The sequence below is a fragment of the Castor canadensis genome, chromosome 11 (assembly GCF_047511655.1).
Source record: "Castor canadensis chromosome 11, mCasCan1.hap1v2, whole genome shotgun sequence".
In the NCBI taxonomy this organism is placed as follows: domain Eukaryota; kingdom Metazoa; phylum Chordata; class Mammalia; order Rodentia; family Castoridae; genus Castor; species Castor canadensis.
This window is the reverse complement of record NC_133396.1, coordinates 90,374,810-90,395,565: the sequence shown is the minus strand read 5'-3', so window position 1 is coordinate 90,395,565 and position 20,756 is coordinate 90,374,810. Positions and strand designations below refer to the sequence as shown.

At 36.7% G+C, this 20,756-nt stretch overlaps 1 protein-coding gene and 1 non-coding gene across 14 annotated transcripts in view; one reads left to right on the top strand and one right to left on the bottom strand.

Annotated features, from left to right (window-relative positions):
• The window catches only part of Dnm3 (dynamin 3), a 556,846-nt gene that overhangs the window by 258,154 nt on the left and 277,936 nt on the right, over positions 1-20,756 (top strand). For 9 of the 13 annotated variants that reach the window (XM_074047471.1, XM_074047470.1, XM_074047469.1 and 6 more), the window contains exons 13-14: positions 2,742-2,793; positions 3,612-3,641. In XM_074047471.1, the coding sequence (XP_073903572.1) occupies positions 2,742-2,793; positions 3,612-3,641 (82 nt within the window). The remainder of the gene's footprint in view (positions 1-2,741; positions 2,794-3,611; positions 3,642-20,756) is intronic. The other 4 variants (XM_074047474.1, XM_074047473.1, XM_074047477.1 and 1 more) reach the window with 1 other exon arrangement.
• Positions 6,202-6,335, bottom strand: LOC141414480 (small nucleolar RNA SNORA51). The gene has a single exon (XR_012439507.1). It is a non-coding gene; the product is annotated as a small nucleolar RNA SNORA51 (small nucleolar RNA).

Here is a 20,756-nt window from a genome sequence, read left to right as displayed (position 1 = left end):
AATCTTAGGGTCTCCAGTGATTTATCAAAAAAAAAAAAAAAGACACCTTTGGGTCAACTAAAGTCTTGACGTTTTCACCACTAATCAGAGCTTTATTAAAAACATTTTTCCATAAAGAACTCCTAAGTTACAATCATAGTGCTAGGAAGAGATGGCCATAACCCATGAAGAAGGCACAATCACATTATAGTAGTAGTTTCATTTATTCCTAGAAGAGAGGAAAGCCTAGAGGGCTCTGGGAAGGTGACATTGGAGACAGAAAGTAGGGAAGCTACCCTAAGCACTTGGAGAGTGGGATTTGAGGCACTCTCGGAGGTGGGGGTCGTGGACAGCCAGAAGGCAGTGTGGACTCATTGGATCCTGGCCACAGACAGATAGAGCACCACCTCTTTCTTAGCTCACTGACAAAAACCTGTAAACTGTAGTTTTAGATTATTCAAAGGAATGGTTGAAGAGAGATAACCTCCTAGTGATGAAGAGAATTAAGCATTCAACTAAAAACTAGAAAACTAACAACAAAAGATAAGGAAGAAATTAGTAAATTAGAAGTTGAAAAACAAAAATTCACACAAAATATCTCTAGCAACCAAATACAGTGTAATCGTTTCAGACTACCCCAGCCCTGCCCAACCTCACCTGAATGTAGTGTGTGGTTTCTCATGAGTCTGAGTAAAGGCAAGCAGCTTAAATACATCAGGGAAGACTATAAAAGGCTGCTGTTTTGAATAACTGTTCTAAGTGGGGTTTTGTTGATTTATAACTTGTTACTGAAGCATAGCATCCTTTCACCTTAAACAGTTACTGATGGCTTTAATCTTGCTCTTCTCTATTTTAGATGAGTTCATTGTTCTACAAAACAGTTACTATGAACCATAAACAAGCCGATAGAGGGTGGAATATTGCTACTTTTCCCAGAATAACCAAAATGAATTGTGTTTTTTTATGGTATTTATAAAGATTATTTTAAAAGCCTTATCTTTTTGAGGGATAGACTAACATAACGCTTACATGTGTAGGCTTTGGGATTAAATTGTCAGACTGATACCTGTCTTTTAACCCTCTGTGCTCACTGCAAATTGGGGAATATAATGGTATCAACCTCATTGGGCTTTTCATTCAATGGATGTTTGTTGAAGACAACTGTATACCAGGTCCTTTGTAGGCTCTAGGGAAATAGTGTGCAAAACACACAAACCTCTTGTATTCTTTTATTTTTATTTTATTGTTATGCTAGGTGGGGGTACATTGTGGCATTTACAAAAGTTCTTACAATATATAAAATATATTGTACTTATTCTGATGGAGGGAGATAGACAAATGCAAACAGGCATAAGAAATACATAAAGTGGACAATATGTTTGATAGTGAAAACTTCCATAAAGAAAATCAGAGCAGGGTAAAGTGGATGGGAACCCTGTAGGAAAGGATGGATGCCATTTTAAGTAAAAGTAGCCAAGGTAGCCTTCTCTGTAAAGATAAATTTAGGCAAAGACTTGAAGGGATGTTGGGAACCATGAAGATGTATAGGGGATGCATCTTCCGGCAGCAAGCTGGCATGAAAGTGGGAGTGTGCTGCATAGGCTCTAAAAAAGAGCCAAGGCTAGAGTGACGGATCTGTCAACGAGGTGGAGGGTAAGAGGAGAGGTGTCAAAGAGGCAAAGGCGTGGGTTAGTGAGTTGAGTCAGGCCTGAGGACCATTGTGAGGATTGTGGCTTTTGCCTTTGAGTGGAACAGCATAGGTGGCAGCAGAGGAGTCACATGATTCTTTTTAAAAAATATCACTCTGACTTGTGTATTGAGAACAGACTTTATAGGGACAAGTGTGGGAGGTAAGACCAGAGAGTTATTGCAGTAATTCAGGTGAAAGATGACAATGGCTTGGTCTAAGGTAGCAATAATGAGATAATAATGATAGAGATTGTCAAATTTTAAATACATTGTAAAAAGGCAGCATTAACTTCACTTGCTGATGGTATGGGAGAGAAACAGCAATCAAGGACTAAACTCTTAGAAATATGGTGTGAATTAAGAGGGGTGGAACTGGTAATAGGGAGGATAACGGGAGTTCAGTTTTGACATATCAGGTCTGAGATGCCCATTAGACAACCAAGTGGAGGTATTGAATTGTCAAAAAACATGTATGAGTCCAGAGTTAGGACAATAGTTCCATGCTGGAGTGACACTAGAGAAATAGTCAGAATATAGTGGAATTGAAAGCAATGGGATTAGATAATATCACAAAGAGTTAGGGATATGGAGTTCTACTTCTTGGTACCATCACTTACTAGCTGAGTGTCTAGGGAAGTCACTTAGCTTCTTTGCAACTCAATCTCCCTATTTGCAAACCCAGAAGAATAACAGTAACTCTCTTTCAGGGCTGTGAGAATTAAAATCAATCGTATCTCTAAAGCACTTAGAACATGGATATCGTCAATAAGCATTTTTCATTATAGGTATTCTGCACACCTGTGGTACATCACATGGTCATCAGCTCACATCATTATTAATGCAACAATGCAGCTCTTTTCCATGTGGAATTATTATATTCTTTCTTTATAGTTGTTAATTGTTACTAGAGGTCTAAGTGGGTTGGATTTGCTTTCATAATTAAACTGACCTGGGTTCTGATTTTAGCTTTACCCCAGTTGATTTTTTTTCTGAAAGACTGTATGTGTTTTAGTGTCTGTTAATTGTTCAGAAAAATGAGTTTTTTCAGTGCTGCTTTCCTTTGCTTTTCTCAGTGCTCAACAGAGGAGCAGTCAGGTTCACAAGAAAACCACAATTGGAAATCAGGTAGGAATTGTGTAAGAGAATCAGTGCATGCATGCCTCGAAGAATTTGAACTAAATTGCTTGATTGACTGTTTTTTTAAATGCAAATTAATCATATGCAAATTTTGCTTGAGATGCAGCTGTTCATTTTGTTTTATTTTTGCTTTTCATGTTTTTGGAGTGACTTGCATTTCTTTTTGGCAATTTTCGCAATTAACCTTATTGATTTATTTTAAATACCTTTGCTACTTGCTCTGCATTTCGAACTTGACTCCTTGTGTGCTCTTTTGCTTGCTTACATTGCTACTAAACTTAGTTTAACATTGAATGTGTGAGTCAGTTCAAGGTTAAAATACTGTGAGTAGTTGCATGAGCTTTCTGGTGCTGCTGACTAGTTCACACGTTTGCACAGCTTGGTAACAGTGAAGGGACAGCTCATAAAGAAGGCAGTTGTTGGATTTAATCTCTGCCACAGTCAATTCTCATTGGTTAACGAAGATGTTAATCCTAAAATCTGATCTTTTGAGTTTTTGTGTTTTCGGGCTGACCAGCTGTCTCTGACTAATAGCGCTCTGCAGAGATTGTATTAACTCCGACAGTTTGCTGTTTCTTTTCTGTTTTATGTGATAATGAATATTTGCATTGTTATTTCTTTTCTAGTCAAAACAATGATGATTTTTTAGGGTTTTTTTTTTAATCCAGAGGTACAATTATTGAACAAATTGAGACCTCTGCTCTAGATTTTTTTCCATTGTTTTGAAAGGAAAAGAGATAATAATAGACTTTATTTAAAAAACTTTTTTTTTCTGAACTAAAGCATATAATTCTTTGCTATTTCAGGGAACCAATCTTCCGCCTTCAAGGCAAATTGTACGAGCTAAGTTCTGTAAGCTTTACTGTTGCTTTTTCATTCAGCTTCCCAAGGCACAGTTTGTCTTTTAACTGATTAACTCAACTAGCACTTGCTACTAATTTTTTTTTAAACTTAGGTTGTCTTTTCGTAACACCTTATCACTGAAATAAAAATCCTCTTTAGAGGGTTCATCCCTTCACTGCTAATAACTTGCTGTGATTGAAAGGTATGAACTAGTAAACCCTCAAATGCTGTAACAACAAACCCTTAACACTGTGGGTGCTTTGCTCTTTCTCTAATTTTAATGGGCCTTAAAATAATTAAAATCATTAATAATCCCCATCTCTATCCTTTTATGCTTTATTGGTCTGGGGTATAAGCCTTTTTCTTCCCCCATATGTTGTTTTCAATAAATGTAGATGATGCTTCTAAAAGGTGGGTGAATTCTGAATACCTGATTGTGCTGCAATTGCTGATAACTCTCCTCAGTTCTAATTATTTGTATTATTTTTAAAAGTAATGAAAAGCAAAATTATATCAATTGATATTTTACATGGCTATAGAATTGAATCTTTCAAAATCAGTACCTAATTTTATAGCAGTATGAAAACACGATCAAATGACTAGCATAGGTATTTAGAAAAAATTATGCTGTTGTTTCTACCATGGATGAAATAGGTTTATCCTTCCAACTATGGACTCAGATTCAGATTGGCACACAGATCATTTATTTGCCCCATGATGCTTTGGAAGACACAAGCTTTGGACCTAGATGTTCTAGGGTTTAATTCCCATTCTGCCATTTAAAAGCCATGTGGCTTTGAACAAATTAATCCTGGATTTACTCAGATGTGTGATAGGAAGAAGAGAAAACATCTCTGCAGGGTGGTTGTGAGAATCAGAAATAATATACATAATGAAGTTTATAACCAATTATAAGATATGTGCTCTGTAAAGAGTAGAAACCTTGTTCCCAGAAGGTAGGTGTTGCTTCTTGAAACTTTTGGGAGAAAAATATTAAGTACAAACAAATTTAAAAGTTATGAAATAAGAATAATGAAATACTTGGAAATATCAGAAGTTATGGGAAATTACTGTTATATCTGCAATGCCTGGATTATGGCTGAGTATGGTATAAAGGATTTATCTATGCAAGTTTCCTCATGGATAGAAGCATCTATGGGTCACAGAAGTATACACATAGGAAAAGCAATGGTGTGAGAGCAAAACAGTAGTGTAATGGTATAAGTGTGTACTTTAGATCTGGAAGGAAACTTGGAGCAGCTTTCAATTATATAACTTCCACATGCTTATATCATGATAGTTGTGTTTTCATGACTTCATTTTTGCTGAATACATAAAAATCCCACACATTATGGAAGTTTTATTATTCAAGATAACAGAATCGGATGAGTGTTATAGAATAATATCCAAAATTTTGGGGGCCACTCATGCCTTGAGTGTCAGAATTATTTGGACTTCAGAAAACCAATACACTTACTATGTCATACATTACCCAGAATTCCTATGGGAATATAGGCAATACCCTGTAATCAAATACATCCTATTTCTGCAGTGAAGTAAATGAATAGTTACATCAAGTTACTAAATGAAATATATAAATCCTCTTATATCAGGTCAGGTTTTGCAGTCAAATTTCAAATTTAAAGCTTTTCATTTGTAACTAAAGAATTATGAATTTGAATATATTGTTTTCCAGAATCAAACTCAATAATTTGCAACACAATATAATATATTGTAGGGGCTCTATTATGGTTTTTTACTTAGCAGAAATGTGCCATAATGATTTGGAGTTGCTTTCTTTTATGAATCTGAGTATCTAATGTTGATTTGATTTACATGAATACAGTTTTGCCTATAAGAGGTTCAAATCTAGGGGATGCTGGAGCCCAGCCTTTCAACCACTCCTGGCTTTTATGGTTGGCAAAGCTGAAAGATCCTGCAATATCCTAGCAATTGATGCTGCCATTCTGCAGTCTCTTAGTGCTCTTAACTGTAAGAGATTGCTGTGTAGCATCTGTTCTGAAATGTTTTAGAGGGATTTAAAGATGCAAAACTCCTCTTTAAAGTCAACAGTCCGTTTATTTTTGCCTGCCTAGAAATTTTAATAGTTCCACAAATTGATGTCAGCAAATGCACAAAAATTTATGAGCACACAATTCACCTAAAGTTGGGCTATTCAAAATTTAAATTTAAGCTTCCTTTATTTCTCTTCTAATCAAACATGCATTCAAAAATCTCAGTGTGCCAAAAACTGTGGTGGGTGTTCAGCATATTATGATGAGCCAGTCACTGGCTCTGCCTTTTGGGAGACTGGTGGATGTGCTGGTAAGTAAGCAAATTTAAGTCCTGCTTCCTTTACCAAGGCTAGTTCCATCCATCTTTCGGGTCTCACTGAAACATCGCTTCAAGAGGCTGGTCCTAATTGTCAGATCTAATTATACTCTCTCCCTAGTGTCTTGCATCATCACCTTTTATTATTTGAAGAAATATTTTTTATTTACTATTTTTATCTTCCTTTTTGAGAATCTAAGGTCCTTTTCCTTTCTTCTCACCACATGTCGTCCTATTCACAATACAGACCAGGCACAGGGCCTGGGTTGAAATGTATATGAGGTATGTTTACTTTTCCTCCTCCTTATCTATACAGTCAGTGTAAGAACACAGCCTGTGGTAAGCACTAGGAGGCCTCAAAGTTCCTAAAATGGTACTATTTTTGTGTTGCTGAAAGTAACACATAAAGAGTATCATAAGATTTTAAGCATAATAACATCAACCTTTTAAAAGGATCATTTTGCCTATAGAGTGGAGAAAGGCTTTGAATAGGAGATGGAAAAAGGCAACTAGTTGGTAGCCTGTTATGAATAAGAAATTATGATGACCTGGGCCTGCATGTTTCTATGAGTTTGAGGAGAAGCTGATGAAATCAAGAGATACTCAGCAGGTGAAAGCTAAAGGATCTGTGCTGAGCTGGATGTTGGAAAGGGCGCTCGGCTCTGTGTGCAGTGCCATTCATATTTCTGATTTAGGCACAGGTAAGATGGTGGTGCTCTTTATGGAGAAAGGAACATAGTGAGAAGGTCAAGTTTGTATCCAAAGTCAGGCAGAGTAGCTTTGTTGAGTGTGAGTCACTGAGGTAGATTAGAGCAAAAATATCCAATGGGAAGTTGTACAAAAGTATCTGTAGTTCATAAGAGAACAGAGAACTATTTCTTCAAGGGTATTGGAGAGCCACTGATGTATTTCAAATAGGGAAGTGATATCAACTGATTTTTATGTTAAAAAGGTCTGTGTGTCTGCGTATGAAATGGTTTGGAGGAGTACAACTATATACGTGGGAATTTGAGGATTTTTTGCAGTAACTCAGGTAATAAAAACACAAGTGATGGTAGCAGAAGTATGTAGGAAAAGGCAAAAATTCATAATATATTTAAGACAGAATTGGAAGGGCTGAAAGGAGTTGTTGGAAGGTTAAGTTATTATACCAGGCTTACTGGCTAAAGGGATCCACTTACAAAGTAAATTCAGGAGAAGGACGAGCATTGTTGGGGGTAGTGTGAAAAAGAAAATGCCGATTTGTCTGTACTTATTAGAAACATCAGTAGGGTTTGAGGTTCAGGTCTCATGTAGACTGGGATGCAAGTTTTACAGTTGTCAATATATAGAGTGATTGCCAAAGCCAGGGGATAGATGGGATTGTCTCCAAAAGATGAGAACAGAAAAAGAACTATGGTATTTAAAAGAGAATAGAAAAAGAACTGTAACAAAAGGAGGAACTGTAAAAGAGAGCAAGAAGTGATGAGAGAGGTAGAACACCTGGAAAGGAGCAGAATGGAAGCTGGGGACAGAATATTTCAAGCAGGGAATTATCTCCAGTAGTTGATGTTTCCCAAAGTTCATGAAACTTGGGGATGTTAGCAGAGTGGCTCATATGATAGAACGCCTGCCTAGCAAGCATGAGGCCCTGAATTCATTCCAGTACCACCAAAAAAAAAAAAAAAAAAGAAATATGAGAGTTGTCAGATAGTTGGACTGGTGATAGTCCTGGGGACCATCTGAATGATAGCAATGGTTCTCCTGGCCTTGAGGATTGCTTTTCTCTTCTATAAGTGGAAGGTGTTTTAAAGTTGAGAACACAGACATTGAATTGGCCAGAGCATGGTTTTTCTACAGAGGCAACATAGAAGGTCAAGAGAGATGAGTTAGAGTTTTGCAGAGAGAGAAGCTGTGGGAAAGGACTATGTAATCTAACATAAATGGTTTTGATTAATGTATAAATCAAGTAGGTCCACCAAGTAACCAACAACACCAGAATTTCATAATAACCCCAACTTAGCATAATAAAAGATTAATTTAGCCTTCTGTGGCAATCCAAAAAAAGTCATCAAGACAGGGCATCCTGCTTCACATGGTGTATCAATCAGATTTTTGCTACTCTGAAAAATATGTGATGAAAACAACTTAAGAGAGGAAGGATTTAATTTGACTCATGGATTCAGAGGTTTCAGTCCATAGTTGATTGGCTCCATTGCTTTTAGATTGTGGTGTGAGGCAGAACATCACAGTGGAGAAGTCAAAATAGAACAGATGCCAGGCAGAAGAACTGCCCTTCAAAGGCACAAGCCCAGTGACCTACTTCCTCCAGCTAGACTTCTGCTCCTGGTTTCTACTACCTCCCAATAATGCTATCAAACTATGAATCCATCAATTTAGTCTCTTCTTGATTGCCATCATTTGGCAACCAAGCCTTTAACATATGAGCATTTGTGGGACATGTTACATTCAAGCCATAATACATGGTCAGTAATGGATTAGATTTTGGAAACCTTTCCTTTCTTCTATCAGATAGAAAAGAGACAGAAACCTGAGTGAGGGAAGTTTTAAGGACTAGACCATAAATGACAAATCATTTCCATTTACCTTCCATTGGCCAGAACTCAGTCAAATGGGTTCACCTAATTGTAAGGAAACATGTAATTTGAGCTTGTGCTTAGGAAGAAGATAAGATAAAAGATGATGCTGAAAGTTGAAAGGAAGTAGATAATCAGGGTTTTGGAGGTTTTACTGAAGTCAAAGGAAATATGTACCAGGATTATGAGAAAGCAGTGACAAGGTGGGTAGTTGTAAGATAACTGCCACCAGGCCCCAGCAGATTTCCTTTCTAGTTTCAATCCAGCAGAAATAAAAGAACATTTCTTCCAGGATTTTCAGAAAAACTCCAGAGTTTACTCTGATTGGACTGGTTTGGCTTATGTTCTCCTTCTGAAACCAATCACTGTGGCTGAAGAATATGATTTACTGATTGGCATTGGTCCAAACACATGGAACAAGGCTGACTCCTCACCAGATCACACGGCCTGAAAGTAGGGATGAACCAGCTATTCACTTGAAAGTCACAGGTGTTAAAGAAGAGAGGATAGATGCTGCAGAAGGTGTGTCAAAGATGGTGGTAGAGACTTGTTGAGCATTGTTTGCCTTCAGAACAGTTTAATTTGGATGATAGGATAGTTGCTCATAAGGAATATAAGATGGTTAATTCCTCAGTATGAAAACCTTATGGTTAATTTATTGATTAATAATTTTCCAATGCATGTATTTGAAGCATTTCCTTCTCTTCTCCTTTCCTTTTAAAAATAATTCTGTCAACAGTGGTACCAGTTGGAGAAGCATCTTCAGAGATGCCTCTGTGGAGTCACTGTGTGTCAATGAGCGCATTATTTAACCTTACTTTTCCTTGGGTAACTAATCTGTAATGAAATGATAATAGTAACCACCCATTAGATTTTTGTAAGTATTAAATGAGATAATACTAGTCAGTCTTAGTAAACCTGGGTGCATTTTCAGGTGCTTTGTATACATTAACTCATTAACACTTCCCAACAATCCTGAGGTAGGTACCCTTGTTATTTCAATTTTGTAGAAAGGAAACTGAGACAAGGAGAGACAAAGTAATATGCTCAGTCATAAAATGATAGCACCAGGTAATTTGACTGTAGATTTTCTCTTAATCATAGAGTTTAACCACTGCTTGGAGTATTTTGTAAATTATATCAAGCATCTCATTTCATAGTCTCAATTTTGTTAAGTCACATCATTGAAATTCATTTGCTGTTATTTTTATTTCTTACTTAAAATTTTTCTAGTATTAATGTTTTTAGATCCTAGAAAGAACAAACTTAGGTTTATATAAATCAATCTAACAACAAAAATGCAAATAGCAGTTTCTCTTTTGTCCCTTAATTCTATGAAAATATCTCCAAAGGGACCAATCAATAGCTAATAAGATACAATCATTATTCTAATAACTATAGAGAATTGAGTCCTTGAAAGCCACACTAAGCAAAAGGTACAATCTATTAATTTGTTCTACACCTTTAAAATCTAGAGTTTCATTTGGAATAGTACTTAATGTATGCCATTTATGCTTTTCTTCAGAAGATACACAGATATACTTACAGTATTTTTGCCGCCACAGTGCCTCCAAATTGAGGGTTTAGGGGTTAAAAATCAGTGATGGGAAAATCCTCTCTACTCAAAATTACCTTGAAAAACCCCTTCAATGGGCAGAGCCTAGCCCCACACCTCAGCTGTGGTTTTTCTGTGGGGCAGTAGAACACCCATCTTGTTTCACCTGGGAAAGAACAACTGGTTTACAAAGAGATCTCTTTTCTCACTCTGTCTGGTCTCTCAGCCCTCCGCCTGCCCCATTCCTCTCTTTCCTCTCTTCATCTCTTTATCTCTTTCATCCTCCTGGACTCTATTTCTACAAGTGTGGTGAGTTTGATTCCAAGTAAGCTAAGTGCCCATATGTTTAGAAAATTCCCTGGAATTTGTACAACATTTAAAAATTGTAACATCTCCCACTAGAGAAGTCATTTTATTAATCACTGTAATCTCATACCTGGACATTCCCCCTGAATGAGTAGATAAATGGCATCTTGATATATTCCTGTCCATGAGTATATCCAGTGTCCATGGACACTGGGATTGTATTAGTCCCTTGATTTCATTGGGGTAGCCAGTCCCTGTTTGAATTAATGCTTGTTAAACTTCAACTCCATGCCTTAGACAAGAAGCTTCTGCTTTATTCTATATAGGCACCTACATGGTGAAGAGGCTCCCTGTCGAATGCTACTTCCACTAACACCAAAAGTTGCTGGTTATCTCCCTCTGAGATGGTCCATCACAGGCCAAACCCTATGCCTCGCCCAACCTCACATCACCCTGTACTGTTTTCAATTCCATCCAAAGGGCACCAGTGGTCAGCTCCTGGATGTCCCTCCAAGTCCACTGCAGCTTCATTATCGTAGAATTGCTCTCATTTTCATCCCTTACCAGCTAGCTTATCATCTAGTCTTTTGGCCACAGAGAAGTTTTGCAAATTTTGTAAAGGTAGAGCTCCTTATTCTAAAAAAAAGCAGATGTCATGCCTCAAGTTTACTTTATTTCTTGCTTCAATTCTTCCCATATGTGTTATGTATATCTTATTTAGTAAAAATTATCAGTGTAATGTATAATTTTGAACCTATAATTTTCATTAAATTTACAGAAGAAATATATGAACACTTTCTCATTGTAAAAAGATAAAGTTGGGTGCAGTCGTGCATGCCTATAATCCTAGCTACTTGGGAAGCAGAGACCTCGAGGGATGCAGTTCAAGGCCAACTCAGGCAAAAAGTTTGCAAGGCCCATCTCAACCAATGACTGGACATAGTGGTGCACCTGTCATCCCAGCTATGTTGGGAAGCACAAATAAGAAGATCATAGGCTAGGCCAGCTGGGGCATAAAGCATGGCTCTATCTTTAAAATAACCAGAACAATAAACAGATAGATAGATAGATAGATAGATAGATAGATAGATAGATAGATAGATAGTTGGATAGATAGGCTGCTGAATTGGCTCAAGTGGTAGAGCACCTGCCTTAGCAAATACAAGGCCCTAAGTTCAACCCCAAGTGTTGCCAATAAATAAATAAAGTTGCTACAGTAAACATATGTTTACCCCCAACCCAATCCCACTCATCTCCATAGGAACAACCACTGTTGACCATTTTGGAGTGTATACACACATACACAAACACACGTATGAACCCTCACAAAGACTCATCATGTAATTTTTTTGAAAATAAAAAATGAGCATGTATTGTATATGTTTTATACCAGAAGTTGTAAGCTCCACAAAGGCAAGAATTTTTGTGTCTTTTGTTTATTGATGTATCCCTAACCACGTCTAAGACCAGGTGTATAACAGGGGCTCAGGAAATATTTGAAGTTGAGCTCACTTGATCCACTTAAAGTCATGTCTTAGAGATTCTGTCCATGTAAGTAACTACACAGACAGGAGATGACAGAGTTTCCTTTAGCGCTGCTGGTACTACAGCATCCCGTGATACACATGTGCCATACTTGGTTAATATTCCTCTACAGGTAGGTAGGCTTTTGCATCACTTTGATTCTTCCCAAAACAGCTGAATCAGTGTATAGACCCAACAACTATATAGATGGGCCCCTAAATCCCTGGTACTGGATAGCTATGTTTTTCACAATTTTTGATAATTTGATGAAAAAAATAGTACATTGCTGTTGTGATTTGTGTTTCACTTATTGTGAGTTTTGGAGTAGCCTTTTTCATGTCTCTTTTTCAGAGAGGGGCATCTGTGTCCCCTCTCGCATGAAATGTCTGATGCCCATTTTAGGAGGATTGTTTTATTTTCTTATTGATTTTTAGGATTTTCAATAGTCTGGGTATTTTTCCATGTATTATATGGAAAGCAAATATTTTCTGATTATCTGTTTCCTGACTTTAACTTTTTAATTGTGTATTATAAAACAAAAGATTCTAATTTTGAGTTAGACAATCAAAAAGAGTATGACATTTGTTTACAGTTTTTATGGTAGCTTAAAAATTATTGCCCTGCTTATATTCTCTCTCCAGTAGTTTTAAGGGTTTTTATATTTAGCTACATGAGAATAGAATTATTTTCCTGCTGATCCCATACTTCCCTCCTCCTAAACTGTGGTTACGTGTAAAACTCACTCCTGGGAGAAATATTTTTCTTGTCTTATTAAGCAAGCACTAATGTTCTTTTCTGAATGGATTCTTCATGCCTTTGCCTATGTTCTCATAAAATATTTTCCTTTTTTGACTCATAACAGAATATCATATAACTTATTGATCTTTTTGTCATATTTATTAACAAGTGTGTTTTCATTTTCTTACATATGTTTTACTATTTTGTAAGGTCCTTGAGGTAAAGTTTTTAAAAATGCTTTATAGTAATATTTATTGTTCTTTTTTTCCTTTTCTTTTCTTTTTTTTTTTTTTTTTGAGGCAGTAGGGAGCCCAGCTGGAACCTCACTAGGTAGCTCAGGCTGGCCTTAAACTCCTGATCCTCCTGCCCAGCCTCCAGAGTGCTGGGATAATAGACATGATCCACCATGCTTGCCATTCTTTTTCTTTATAGAATTCTTAAAATTTTCATTTAATGTTTGTGTTTAATTGTCACATGGAAATATATATTTATGGGGTACAACGTGGCATGTGTACAATACACGTATATAATGTGTAATGATCAGATCTGAGTAACTGGCATATCTATCACCTTAGATATATATCATATCTTTGTGTTGGAAACATCCAAAGTCTTCTCTATTAGCTATTCTGAAGTATTCAATTAATTATTGTCAACCACTACTGCGCTGAAGGCAGTAGGCTACCCTACTGCACTGTAGAAAATTAGAAGTTATTCCTCCTATGTGGCTTCATCCTTTCTCCCCCAAACCCATCCCAGGCTCTGAAAACCACTCTTCTACTCTCTCCCTCTTTGAGATCAACTTTAGCATTGGTTTTTCTCTCATTTCCTCTAGCACTTAAGATATAACAAGGTGGTGTCCCCCTCAAGAGCAGTTGAATATCCACCCCTGTGTTTATGGAATTCTGATGAAGCCATCATTGACATTTGTCTCTGAGGTCCATCTAGGATTCTTGGGGCATGTGGTACAAGGCGAGATGCTAACTTAGGGAATAGAATGAGGAACTTGTGAGTGTGGATTTTGCAGCCCCACTGCCAGGCTTGGCATCTGGCTTGGCCACTCATCAGCTGATTCACTTAATATTATCCCTGTCCCTCCATCTCCTGATTTGCAAAAGGAATATGATTAATGCATCTATCTCTTAGGGTTATTATGAAGATCAAACACATTAATTAGCTTAATACTCCCATTGTAACAATTCAATTACTGTTGACTATTATTATTTTGTTTTAAAGGAGTGAAATTTATAGCTATAATGGTATGAATGATTTATATTGTCACCACTAATTTGCAGTACTTCCTTGATCATATATTAATTTTGTCTGTAAGAGTGTAATAACAGCAGCTCACACTTTTTTTTTTTGAGAGAGGGTCTTGCTTTGTATCCTAGGCTGGCTTCAAACTCATGATCTCCTGCCTCAGCCTCCCCAGTGCTGTGATTATGGGCTCATGCCACCATGTCTGCCCATTCACACTTCTTAAAAGCTTACTTTGTGGCTAACTATTGCCCTAAGTGTGTTTCCTACATCAAACATGCAGTTCTACAATACCCTCATGAAGTAGATTCCATTATTTGTCCTCTCTTATGAGTAATGTAACTGAACTTTAGAAAAGTTAAATAGTTCATGTTAGGTCATACAATGGGTAAGTGGCAGAATTCTGGCCTCTGTCCCAGATGAGCTCTTAACCTAAACTGTGTTGAGGTTACTTATTCTGTTTCTCCATCTGTTAATTTTTGTACAGTGACATGCTTTTAATCGCTGCATCTGACTATGTAATACATTTTATTATCTGCCTGGCCATTTCCTTTTATTATCATTCTTTTTCAAAAATGCTTTTTGCTTTTACTCATTCTTTTAGTTTAAGATTAAAATCTTGTTACACTCCATTGAGAGTTTTATTTGAATTTTGACTGGATGTTTATAAAGTCTATAAATTAATCTGGGATAAAGTCTCACTTTTTTTTATATCCTGATCTCCTACCTAATTAGATAGCTGCTCATTCTGTTTAATATCATTTCCTGGGTTTTCCCCTTTTAATACAGGTAAACTCACATTTCTTGTTAAAATACAAAATAACTAGAAATACTCTTATTTTATAGTTATAAATGGAATATTTTTGAATTATTTGCGAAATCTAACATATTGCACACACTATGTGATTTATTATATTGATGTATTTACCAACCACCTCTGCTTTTCTGGTATGAGCTCTCTGGCTATTGGGGGGTGATTGTTTTAGAATTGAATTAATTTTCCTCTTATTCCATTTCAGATTAGTGTATGTTGCCTTTGAAATAACATTATCCTTTAAAAAATAATGAATATAGAATACTATTATAAGTCCTACATAAAGAGAGATGTCACAGAAACTGGGGAGAAAAGAATATTGTGTCCTTTATTCCTTATCATAAGTTTGCTAGATGAAAAGGAGTCTGGCTCATTTTCTGAGAGTGAGCGTAGTAGCAGAGACACAGTGGCCATAGAAGACTGACTCCTGATCAGGATAGTCACCAAGTGGAAGAAGAAGGAAGCAGAAGAGCTTTCAACTGTTGGCTGGATGGAAATCTAACCACCAGCTTGCAGACTCCATCACAGCAATGCTACCCTCCTTAATTATTATCCTTGGCGATCCCCAGCCCTTCATTTTAGCAATTTAAGGGATTAACAAAAGACAAATTATAGAACTTTATTGACTATAAAGGTGCCATAAGATCTTTTTTTAATGATGATGTCCATATTCTGTACCAAAAGGTCGTTTTGGTAGTATGCCAGTAGTCCATTATCACAGGGAAAATAAAAGTCAATAGAAGCTGAGACAGTCTTCTATAGTTCCAGCAGAGCTCTTTTGTTATTTTTGTTCATTGCTTCCCATATTGAAATCAAATCCATGGATCATAAATATGTCCCAAATTCACCAAGACTAAGGCAAATTGCAGCATCTGTCCCAAGAGCACGGATATTTTCACACTCAGTGAAATGACGTTGTAGAAACATCTCCTGAGTCAGAATATTTAACTCAGGATCCTCAAAGGATGTGGTTGTGAGAATATGGGCTCCAGTCTTAATATCACTTAGATCTCACTGCTCTGTGGAAAGTCTCAGTGTCCAGGTACCTAAATGTTGGTGCAATGATGCTGACATTAGTGTCAATTATTATAAAATTTAAATTTTGATTTTTCAAATGGCAATCCCATTTGAGAACAAACTTATTTTTTCCTCATCTAAGTATATATCTTCTAATCGTGGGGTCACAGGTCTAACATACAGTAGTTCTGCATGTCAACTTAAAATTCCATTTGCCATAAGTCTCCACCAATTTTTGAAGTCCCTCCTTTTCTTCCCCCAGATAGTTGCAATGAACAGGTCCCCTATAGTTGATGTGGAATCATTTTTACTCTCTTGGGAGTAGTTTGTATGGGACAGCAGGTTGTGACTTATTTGGAGTAGTCTGAGTAGCAGGAGAGTTAATGTTCTAAGATTTATCTGAAAAATTCTATGGAGACCAGAATATCTTATTTACCCAGCAGTATGTGTTTTCTAATTATTGAGTGCAGAGAAAAAAATAAAACAGAGATAATCTTTTGAACAAAATGCAAACATGAGAACTTTAGCTTACCCAAGGAATGAAATGTCTTACCCCCAAAGTTACTTTGAAATTTCTCAGACTCAGAACCAAGCCATTCCCCACCCCAGGGGATTCCGTGGGGCTGACTTCTGCAGGATGAATGTTCCCCATCCAGGAAATGAGTGTCCTGGTTTCATAATCACATCTCAGTTCCTTGAAGCTTAGTACTGTGCTCCCTCCTTTCCAAATAATTGGCTGAAGTTTTTGTCCTGGTTCCTGGTGAAGTTATTTACACACACACACAGTCTGTGATAGATGGCCCCTGTGGGCAAATTATTAGATGTGCTGCCACTTACATTGCCTCAATGGATGGAGCACTGCTTTGGAAATAGAGCACATAAATAAAAATGAGCTCAAGAAATACAAATACTAAATACAGCCATCATAACTTAAATACTTTTAATGTCTATAATTATTCTTTGAAACATAATATGAATCTTTAAGGCATTCTACCATCACCAGCCACTTTTATAAGTTTGGAGTCTCTAATGACATGTTTTTTATGAAAAGCACAATTTTAACTAAAACATTAGTTTTACTAGTAAGCCATTTTATTGAGATACCCCTTAACCTCCTACAATGCCAACATTCTACTAAAAATTATTTTCTTAATTAAGGTAAGGAATTTTTAGCATACATGTGTGTTCTCAGTTTTTTTCTCTTCAAAAATCTTTTCCTTTTCCAGTCCTCTGGGCTTCCTGTTGACCTGCTGTAAAGTGGAGGAGGGGAAAGGGAAAAGGAGGATTTGTTTTTGAAAACTCAACTATCTATAAATGACTTCCTCTTGTCCAGTATATCCACTTGCAGGGTTTCATTTCCAAATGCCTGCTTATAGAATCTATGTCGTGGAGGAAGGAACCATGTCATCCTTCACTCATCCTGTGCACACAGCACAGCCATTCTGAATATTATCTCCTATCACTTCTGGCATTTCTTGTGTGCCTCCTCTTCCTGAAGTTCATAATTCATGTCACTGATTTCCGGTGCATGCAGAGTCAGGTTTTAGAAATATGAGACAATTTTAAAATTACAGATGCAAAGCCTAGCTGTTTGAGCCAACATCTGCAACTAGTTTAGGGGATTAACAAAATAGCTGCTCTGGATGACTGATATTTACCAGGGCCTCTTCATTTCCCACAGAAATCAAAATGCCTGTTACTTATAAGTTCTTCAGTTTTCAATAGAAATCAAGACTTCATCTGTTACATACTTGACTTTATTAAGTTTCCTCAAGGAGTATCTTGAGTTACAGCCAATTTTCAATTAGTCATGATTAAGGAGGTCAGGAAGAATACAGGTAATTAAAATCCACAAGTAATTAAAAGACTGAGTTTAACCAGAAGTTCCAGCACTCTCTCCTGAAACTTTTTGCTGAAATTACTAATAAGGGGAACATTTGATGTATTTTTCTTTTGTTTGGTACAATCTCACTTCCCCCCTCCCCCAATTAGAACCTGGTACTCCTTAGCTTATAACTATTCCAAAATACTTCCAGCATTTAGGATAAAGTTCAAATTATGATATCAGTTACCTCCTCCTTCCCTGCTCTTTGTTCCTTTCCTTGCTCTCCTCAATTCTGTGCTCCATTAGCTCTGGTCTCTAGGCAGCTTCTCTACTGGTCCAGGCTTTTTCCCCACTGGGACGTTTTCTGTGTTCACTCTTGTCTTTGTTTCCATTTTTACCTGAATGATGTACCCTCATGTCCCTCAGTTTAGATTTTTTTTTTTTTTTTTTTTTTTGTGGTTCTGGGGTTTGAACTAAGGGCCTGGAGATTGCTAAGCAGCCTTCTGCCACCTGAGCTGCAGCCCGGCACGCGTGTTCCTTAGTTTAAGTAGCACATGTGTAGGAGTACTTTCCCTGACTTCTACACTATTTTCAGCTCTGTACTCTATGTCCGCATAGAAATATAGACGTTTCTTACCTTAGTTTTCTGTATTTACTTGGTTAATGTCCATCTCCCATACGTGTCTGTAAGCTCTGTTAGACCAGGGACAGACAGTACTTAATTTTCACAGCTATGTTCTCTGTGTCTAACATAGGATCTGCTTATCATGTGTCCAATAAATAACTGTTGAATGAATAAAAGAGGGAAAGATTTTAAAATCTGGAATTAAATAGCCAAATAAGTAAGCAATCTCTAAAAGGATGACTGTGATGCTAATATCCAGAAAGGAAAGTCTAGACTGTATTAGAGCTCTTCTTAGTTTTGATCATTACATTTTATCATCCAGAGGAAAAAATTGCTTCTTCAATATAACTGTTATCCACTGTTGTCATTTCAGGCTTGACTATGGTGACTATTAAAGTTTGTCAACTGAATATGTCAGCAGAGATTTTATTACATGTAGCTCTGAAATGTGATTCTGAATGTAGTAAATTCCAATCTTATAATGATTTATACTTGATTAACAGTTAGGATGGAGTGTATTTAAGCTCTAACAGATGCTATTGTCATTTTAGATGGAAGAGTTTTTCATATATCTCCTTGACCTCTCCTTATTAAATGTGTCCCAGACATTGTAACAACACAGTATGTCTGCTATCCATTTACAATTAGCCCTGGGCATTGGTGTCACCCTGGTCTAGAACCATTGTAGCAATCATTTATTGCCTAATCTGCAATCTAGGAAAGATACAGTACTGCAGAGAAACATGAAGCACAGTTGGTCTTTACTTCATAGTAGTATCTATAGTCTACTGAACTTTGACTAGATTTCAGACATCCTACCAAGTGCTTTATGTATATTCTTCACACTCAATATTCACCATATCTTTTTGAAGCTAGAATCATTATTTCCAGTTTTCAGATAAAAAAATGAGGCTTGGCTAGACTGAGTAACTTTCCCAAGTTCACACAGCTAATAAATGGCAGAAGTGATTTACAGAAGCAGAAAGTCCCTGCTTTCAACAGTGAGCTCTGATCTTGAGAAAGTGGAAGCACAGGAAGCACAATTGCAAACAAGTCAAAACAAGGCGACATATGTGTAAAATTCAATGAACACAAAAAGTGTTCAGAGAAAGAAAAGAACTCAATGGGATGGGCTACTAGAGCTTATTACTATTCATTAAAATGGCAATATATTTTTCTTAGATTGTTATGTTACCCAGAAACTGGTACATGTATTTATATTTCTACCTATTATTCTCTGGCATATTTAATTTTTAAATAACCCTACCATAATAGTGACAATGTGTTGAGTCCCTGTTTTGTATTGGACAATGTACTAGATGCCTTGCTTTTCTCAACAACCTTGCAGAGTTACACACCATTATCTCCGTTCTGATAGATAATAATAAAAATGGCTAATATGTATCAAGAATTTCTTATATGAAGCCCTGTTTCAAAAACTTTACATTTATTATTTATTTAATCCTCACAACAACCTTATGGTCTGGGTAGCATCAGCTCTATGACTGAGTTTATCTGAGGCACAGAGAGGTTAAATGACTTGTCCAAGGCGACATATATAGTGTGTGGTGAAGCTAGGATTTAAGCCCATAAAGTCCAGCACTGGGGTTGGCCTCCTAAATTGTTTGTTTGCTAGAAACAGCTCAAAAGGCTTAATAGTTTCTTCAGATAACATAGTTGATCTGGGAATCAGCTGTGAAGTCTGGTCCCTTGTGCTCTTTGGTACTCTTTGAATTTAAATCTGAGTGTCTCTTTTATCACAGTGATGCTGGCCCTTAATCTCTCAGTCTTTCGTTTTTTGACAGGTGTAGTTTATGAAAATGTAACCAGTTCCTTCATGTTATCAGTTTTTATCCAGTGAGATAAAAATTATGATGATGTCTCTTTTTTATCACAGAACATAGAGAACAGTAGTTAATGACTTGAAAGCTTAGGTTTCAATTTGCCATTTGCTAGCTGAATCATTCATGTCATAAAATTTAGTCTCTTTATGCTTCATAGTTTTTGAAGATGACATAGGAAGAACAGCTGCACACATCTCATGGGGAAATTGAGATGAGTCAGAGGATCCATGTAAAGTACACTGTTTATAGCAAATCATTATTAAGAGTTATCAGTCATTTATTATTATTAATAAAGTTGTCTTTTTGAATTCTTAGAATTTTACAAGATAACTTTATGTCAACTAACAACTCTCATGGCTTCTCTAATTTATTAATATTAACAGTTTGAAGTAGTCTTATGAGTATAAATTAAGGCTCAATTTAGTTACTGAATGTGGGGTACTTACTGAATGTGGTCCCTATACAAACACTGACTGATGTAAAGCATTACTATAAAGTAATGGTGGAAAGTACTGGGGAGCACTCTGTGCTTTTCCTTTATCCTCAGACAGTAAGCACAACTATCTTTATGTATAGATGAGAAAATTGAGGCTCTAAGAGGCTAAAGATCTTGCCCAAAGGCATGGAACTGGAGTTAGGTCCAGAAGGCCCATAAACCTGGTCTCTCCATGGCATAGAGTTGCTTATACAGAAGTC